General features: G+C 39.9%; 1 protein-coding gene across 1 annotated transcript; it reads right to left on the minus strand.

Moving 5' to 3' along the window:
• Window positions 1-2,537: 2,537 nt before the first annotated feature.
• sox18 (SRY-box transcription factor 18) lies at window positions 2,538-6,595 on the minus strand. The gene is made up of 2 exons (XM_052594857.1): window positions 5,525-6,595; window positions 2,538-4,389 (listed from the first exon to the last, which is right to left on the minus strand). Exons 1-2 carry the CDS (start codon window positions 5,907-5,909, stop codon window positions 3,455-3,457), a joined length of 1,320 nt encoding a protein of 439 aa, XP_052450817.1. The 5' UTR covers window positions 5,910-6,595; the 3' UTR covers window positions 2,538-3,454.
• Window positions 6,596-8,077: the final 1,482 nt, after the last annotated feature.

Here is an 8,077-nt window from a genome sequence, read left to right on the forward strand (position 1 = left end):
GCTGCCTACACAGGAAGGGGAGGTAGAGCTACTTCCTGTCCAAGAGGGAAAGAGCAAGGGTATAGCAGGGGGCCACACTTCCTGTTAAGAAGAAGAAGGGAGGAAAGAAACAGAAAATATACAGATGACATCATGCAGTAGGTTTGTTGGACGGGGTTTTGGGGAGAGTCCGTATTTTGGCCTGATGGAAAAGCTGAAGCAAGTGTGTAAAGAAACACACACACACACACACACGTGCACTCTTCAGCTGCAATAATAAAACACTAACACAGGTCAAGCTCTTTCGTCTTCTTACTTACTGACACATGAAATCACTAACACTCCCATGCATGCAAATGCATAAATCAAACACAGATATAAAACCATGCTACGTGACAAGAGTGACAACTAAAGTTTTGCATAATATGTTGAATATGCGAGTGATATAGCCATATGGCATGACTGTTCACTATGGTTGCTAGGGGATCTCTCTGCAGTATTTCACAGAAGTGCCTCACACGATTGCGTTCCCAAAAATCAGGTGTCCTCCTCTGAATGCAACATAACATGACAGAATTTGTTATTGCACATATCGTTATGAGCTTCAGTTGTTTCAGTTGCAGTTTTATTATTATTATTATTTTTATTATTAATGATCGTAAAGTGATGATTTAGTTCTCTTTGACACATGGATTGAAATGGAATTTCATTTGCAAAATCATTTATGCAATATTCCATTTTTGGTATAAGTTAAATTCACAACTTTGAATGGAAACATAGCTTATGATATTCTGGTCTCAAGATATGTGAACATTTGCTTGAGCATTTACACTGGCAAACAACAGAACAGCAGCACATGCTAATATTAATGTTATTGTGTGTTGGTTTGAAGGCTAATAAAAATCTATAGGGGTGTTTGGATTTATTAATGCACGTTAAAATATTTATTAAAATCTTATTTACATCATTATCTTAATAGGCTGTATATTAACTTTGGAAGAAAACTGGTAGTTCTATCTGAAATCAGACATTTGAGCACCCCCATATAGCCAAATTGGTCATAACACCCCTCGGCCTTGAATATTCGACTGTGAAATTACTAGTCAAATCAAGCTCTTCCTATCGAAGCATCGAATCTTTGACTACTTAGGGTCACCCTAATGTTTTAACTATAATCAATACAACATAAAAATCCTTTTTTTCTGTCTGGAGCTCTAAAATTATCAGCGCTATGCAGGTACAGAAACAGTGTAAGCAAAAGTTGTGGCAAAATGTTCAAAGGCATTGAGAATGCTTTGAACCTCTTTATTTTTAGGCCCAATGTCTTTTCATAGAAAACAAACACAGGTCAGTTGACTGATAAGATACAAAGACTTAAGTCGAAACATTGTTTCAAACTTGAGATTCCTGAAGCCTGCAGACTTGAGTTTTGATTAATCATCCTTTACAAAAAGTGAAGAGATTTACTGTAATTTGGGTAAAAAAATAAAAATAAAAATAAAATAAAAAAATCACCAGGGGTGCATATCGTGAAAACACTGCTCATGAGTTCATGAAGCCACAGATGGGCAATAAACCGTAAACTGTGAAAGAAATGGCGAAATACCAGCAACAACCACAAATTTAGCTTTCAAGCTTTCTTTCTGTCTTTCACACAAAATAACACGCAGCTCAAAATAAGCCTCGTTTTGCTGACCTGCACATCGGACTTCAGAATTACTGGACCTGCATGATCGGTCAGTGTTGTTCTTTCCATTTAGGGAGCTGGTCAGGGGTGAAAAAAAGCTCCTCTTTCCTGCAACATCCTTTCCCCTGCAACACACACACACACACACACACACTCACATATTCTACAACACACATATTCCTGCTATCCCAACATCCCCAGTTTCCCCAGGATCTTCCTCTGTTTTGACATTCCTGCTAATTCTTTGGCTAATTAATTGGCGGGATGAAACTTTACCGCACGGCAGCTGACCTGGACCTAACTGAGCTCACTTAACATCTTGGCTAAAGAACCTGTGGTGTGTCATTCAACAGACATCCGAATATAGTCAGCATGATATGAAGGAAAAGAACACATGAAGTGTGTATCATTAGATGTAAAGAATAACACACACTAGGCATCCAGCCTGAAATGTTAATGCTTTGGAAAGACTATTTTCCCTCTTGAAACCCACTCTTATATCAATCTTTTTGTTCTCCAGTACTGAGTGAATCAACATGAGGGAGCATTTCTTTAATCTCAGAGCTGCCTTTTTTTTTGTATGAAGACATAAGAGAAGACAGTTTCAGTTTTGTTCTCCTCAGTCAAAAATGTTTTCTTTTTATCCGTGGTTTTAGGGGAAAAAATAGCTTAAAGAGCCAAACTCATTTTGTGGCTGATCAAAAATCTTGGAGGAGGGAATCAGAGAGACAAGACTGGATTACAACTTAAACATTGCGGCCCTGCTCTCGCTCTCTGTTCTCTCAACAACAATTGCAGTCACATCACCCATTTTACATAAATCAGGCAAATATTCACCTAATGAAAGTGTAAAGATTTTGACAACTCCCCATTATTTAGTGACAACTTTATTTAGCAAAATATGCATTGATACATTTTGCTGTGCAATACATTTTTTTTATTTTTATTTTATTAAAACTGTTGTAAGAAGAAAAAAAGAACACATAGAAAAGCACATGCACTCTGTGGTGTGGGAAAGTGTGTTAGTGAAATACTATGTACAATTGTGTGTTTTCAATTTAATTGCTTTGATTTAATAGCTCTGAGACATTTTTTATTGCAAACTCTTTTTATTTGAAGATAATTATTACCAAAAGGGGGAGAGTTATTACCAACTCAACATGTTCCTCAAATGCTAAGAGGATTACAAAATTTCATGTCCACATGAAATGCCCAATTCAAACATATTCAACCACACAGAAGGGAAGAATGCGAGATAAATTAGTCGCCAATGGATCAAAATACATAAAATGAGTATTTGAAAGATATTAAGTGCAGTATAAAAGTCTTGAGTGGTTTTCACATACCCAGTGCAAAACATATTTTTATACAACCTTATATAAAATGTCTATAAAAATAGAAATAAACATTATAAAAAGCAAATAAAAAGACAAATATATATGCATTGCAAAAAATATTCACATTCTTGACTTCCACGTCCCAGTACCCTCATTTGAGACCGTAAGCATACAGTAGCTGGATGGAGTCAGCAAAATTATCGGTTAAATCGGCCACAGTCTCAGAAAGTACAGGTTATCAAGACCAGAAATGACTAGTCATACTGTGAAATGCAATTTAGTGAAGTCTATACGGTGAGAACCATCCTGTATAGAGTTCAGTAACCTCCAGTGATTCGTGAAACCGGGCAAGATGATTCCCTGAAGAAGGCAACTCGAATAAATCAAAAAGATCTGAGACTCAAAAAAGCCATATGTGCACCAGACTTCAGGACTGCGTGGAGAAGCGGGTTTATCCCGTAATGCATGCGCTGTAGTAGACGGCGCTGCTGGCGTCGGACAGGGCTGATATCAAAGCGCTGCTCTCCTCGCAAGGGGCGCTCCTACTCAATCGAGTCCTGTTCACACTCAGGTATTGGTCGAACTCGATCCTGTCCACTTCGCCCCAGAACTCGGCCGAGGGTCCCAGCTGGTCCACAGCGTCCAGAGAGGGTGGAGCGACCTGAGCGACTGCCGAGGTCTCGGGCGGTGGAGACAGCTGGCCCAGATGAGAGGTGAAGGCGGGCTGGGACTGACTGCTCCCGTATATCTGACCGTAATAGCCTGCAGGTGTGGGAGTGTGAGGAGCCTTGGAGGATTCAGGGAGGCTCATGTTGGGGTAGAGACCGTTAGGGTTCGTGGACTCCACAACCAGGCATTTCTCCTGCAGCGGGAGGCAGGCCAGCGGAGACTTCTGGTTGAGGTGTGGGTGGGAATGCTGGAGGTTATGGGAGTTGTGATGAGGGTGGTGGCCAGTTTGATGGTTTGGATGTTGGTGGTAGTTTATCCACGAACCCAGACCCACATCTTCCTGCATGTGAGGGGGGAAAAACACTGAATCTCCGCCTCCCTCCTCCAACACGTCCAGCGGTGACATCTCCGGCGTTGGCAGGCCAAAACTCTCCAGCTCCGAAACTCCGGAGTGGTGGAGGTCTCGGAAGTGTCCCAGAGGAGGCAGGAGATGATGGGCATGGCGATGTTGCGAGTAAGCTTCTCCTGGGCCCGGGCCGCCAGCGAGGCTTTGGAGGAGCAAACCCGGTTCCACTCGTTTCATCTTCTTGGGCTGTTTTTTGCGGCGAGGGCGGTATTTGTAGTTCGGGTGATCCTGGAGGTGCTGCAAACGTAGTCGTTCGGCTTCCTCCACAAACGGACGCTTGTCTAGTGTGCTTAGAGCCTTCCAGGATTGACCTAAAAACATCATCCAATCAGTGTTGTTGTTTCAGGATTCGTTGTGCTACTTTTTGCGTTAGAGCTGTTTTTGCTTTAGTAGCTTATAAATGATCTTTTATCATACGTAGTTTAGTCACTACAACATTGTTCTAATTTAACCCAGAAACAACGCCAGAGTATTGAGACAGATTCCTCTGATTATTTACAAAAAGTATTTAATTTAGCTCTCTGGAATAAATATACAAATATAATCATGCACAAATGATTTTTAAATGAGCTGTCACAATTTTTACATTTGCAGCAGTGATTGCTGTTGGTGAAAACAGATGTAACACAAGCACTGACAAACGTGTGTGTGACATGAGCAAATCATTATGTGTAACTGGTGCGGGGCACATGGGGTTGGGTTGTAGTATTTGAATTATTAATGGGTCAATGGCTTCAGACAATCGGCAGCTTGTGTTTCTGCCACAGCCCTGTTATATTTTAAAAAACAAGGAGATCAAAATGTGTCCCCGAGAAACAGCCAAACACAAATATTGTAAAAGATAAAAAAAAAAAAAATACAATTACATGACTTTCATGTCATGTGTGCCTAAGGCTTGTTTACTAATCAATAATCCTGAGCGTCATTCAAACTTGACATGAATATTAAATTGAGTTTGTAATAATTTTAAATGGCAATGAATCAGCCTGACTGTAGAAGTAGCAGGATGTGGATAAGCAAAATGAATATCAATTTAACAATAAACTCCAAAAGTGATCATGTTTAAACGATTCGATTTGGCATTAACTTCATTTTATAGTCATTTACTAAAGATTTAAGTGACAATGTGGCCATGTTTGCTTGTCATTTATTAGTAGTATAATTTTATTACAATTATTCCTCTAATAACCTCACATTCACAATCTTTTTAAAATGTAATTATCATTCTTTATATATATATATATATATATATATATATATATATATATATATATATATATATAATTTACTACATGTATTAATTAGGCAATTCTGACACATATATTATATATTTTTTATTTGAATTTTCATATTTTAAACCACCAGTTTTCAAACATCCCACATCGCAAATGCACTCTCCTGACCCCGGTTTAACCCCCGAGATGTGATGTATAGTGAGTGTCTTACCCAGCATCTTACTGAGCACGGCGTTATGCAGGTCTGGGTTCTGGATGGCCAGACGTTTGCGCTCGTCTTTAGCCCACACCATGAAGGCATTCATCGGCCTCCTGATCCTCGACTCCCCCCCTGATTTTCCATCGCTGGAGCCCAGGGTCAGAGCTCCAGGGCGGGTTGAGTCCGGGCTTCCCGTCCTGGCCTCTGCTCCGGTTCGGGACCCCGTCCGTGTTCCAGAGCCAGGCACCGGTGCCAGCTCTGTGGTCCGGCTGCGGTCAAAACCATGTCCCCGGTCAGGGCCCGGAGTGCTGGAAGAGGCACCCCATGTCCCACGCTCCGCAACCTGGCTGGGCTGAGAACTGGCCTCTTGACAGCAACTAGACTCAGATATATTCATTCCAGCAAGACCACCACGGTTAAAGCACGCTGTTGTCTTTGAATAGAATCAACACCTCTTTACTACTTTAAGCTACTTTAAATATAGACTGACCAGTAACCCAAATGAAATGAATTGTAAAAAGAAAGAAAAAGAGTTAGAAAAGGCTGCACCCTTTGTTTCAGAGAAGCATAAAATCCCACAGATGTTAGTTTTGTAACTCCTGCCCTCCAGACGGTATATAGTTCTTGTGCTGAGTTTGAAAGTTGTAGTGAGTTTTGATGAACCCATGCTGTAAATATATATGTGGCCTGAGCCAATCAGAGCGTCAGCCCGGACAGGAGCGGCAGGAGGGGTAGCCAGTGGGAGTTGTCCTGCCCCCCTATACAGCCTCCACAGACAGAGAGATGTAATCTGAGAGGGCCATTGTTTTAGGCCTGCTGTACACACACTCATATAGGGCACATACACTTAATCATAACACACTTGCGCACACACAGGAACCCTGTTTTTACTGGGGGGCCGGGACCACAAAGAAAGCTGTGCACTTGAGTGTTAACAACTTGTAACAATGAGCACAAATGTAAAGACATGGCAGTCAACACGAAGTGAAGAAAACACATAAACCCAACATACACACTAATGTAACATAACCATTTTAGATGCATTCAACCTTTGCCTAGAATATACAGCAAAGCCTGCTCTCTGGTTTCTTGGTAGCATGAAATAACTATACTTAAAGTGATTTATAGACAGTTTTCACAGCTAAATATTTGTGGTCAACCCATCATTTATTTAAAAATACACTGTAAAAAGTCAAAACATGCAGTTTTTACCCTAAAAAATTAGTTCTACCATATGTGACCCTTAAAAATTACTTTAAAAAATGACTTTGTGCAACCCAATATAGTCAGGCTGATTTAGTTATATTAAATATTATATTTGACTTGGATAAAACCTGATAATTTAGAAGCATTTTTTTCCAGTGCAGGGGTCAGAAGTGTAAAGCCTGTTTTATTAAAATTTTGGACATGAAAAGTTCACAAATCTACGGCTAAAAAGTAACTAAAACTTCAGTTTATCAACTTTATTATTTTAGGAGCTGAGGTACAGTTTCATATACTGTACTTCATATATATATATATATATATATATATATTTTATTTTTATAAATGTTTATCTTCTATTTCATTTTGTTTTATTTTTTAGTTTTGTTTTTACTTTTTTTCTGTACTGTATACACACACACACACACACACACATTATTCCTGTCTGGGTTTGTATGCAAACATTAAGTATTTTTATTGCTCATCTAAACATTATTTGTTATAGTCTAATGAGCTGAAATCACTGCCGTGCTCTGGTTGAGAGTGGCATTTAATTCATGGCTGTCCGTGAAAAATGCAGCAACGGAGGAGGCCAGTAATTAAATAGCTGTAATTAAAACGAACTTCATATTTCACAACGAGCTTCATTAACATGCGAGTAATATGGAGAATATAAAAAAATTGTTTTGTTTGCAAACGAGGTGAAGCAGAAAGTAGGCCAATCTCTATCACTCCATCACTTGTTACAAATATAGAAGAAACTCCGAACATTGGACGGGTCAGGGAGGGCGACCTCTTAATGAGATGAGATGTCGGCTTGCCTCTCTCCTTTGAGAAGGGTCGAGGTCAACAACAGTTGAACACAATCGTTTAACCTCATCCAACTCAAGAGGATGTGAAAGTTAAGGACCATCACTCTAAAACTATGTCCATGTGCTCAAAACTACATGCACACAAGTGGATGTGTACGAAATGTAAAGTTGGCTTTTGATTTACCTTAACAGAATGTGAAGTAACCACATTTAAACATTCTCAAACGTCCTTGTGAAAACCACAAATTAGGCCTGTGGTTTCTCGTCTCCACACCTATGCAATTCATCCAGTCTTAGGCGGCTGCATCTAGCCAATTTCTCCCCCCATTGAACAGCACATCAATATCCTCGACTCTATGAATAAATGCAAGGCGAGGCATGAGAGTTCAGGCCGCACAGAATTGCAGAGAGGGAAATGGAGTTTTATGTGTATGTGTAAGTGGATTTAACTCCATTAGTACAGTAGGCAGCTCAGGAACAGGCCACAAAAGGCCACGTGAGGCGTTTTATTGTTTAATCTATGAAGACTTGTCATGGTTTTCTGAAATAT

Source organism: Carassius gibelio, chromosome B23 (genome assembly GCF_023724105.1).
Source record: "Carassius gibelio isolate Cgi1373 ecotype wild population from Czech Republic chromosome B23, carGib1.2-hapl.c, whole genome shotgun sequence".
Classification (NCBI taxonomy): Eukaryota; Metazoa; Chordata; class Actinopteri; order Cypriniformes; family Cyprinidae; genus Carassius; species Carassius gibelio.

Coding starts and splice junctions, on each gene's coding strand:
- sox18 (XM_052594857.1), bottom strand. CDS start 5,909: ATGAATATATCTGAGTCTAGTTGCTGTCAAGAGGCCAGTTCTCAGCCC. Junction 4,390..5,524: donor CGTGCTCAGTAAGATGCTGG/GTAAGACACTCA, acceptor TGATGTTTTTAG/GTCAATCCTGGAAGGCTCTA.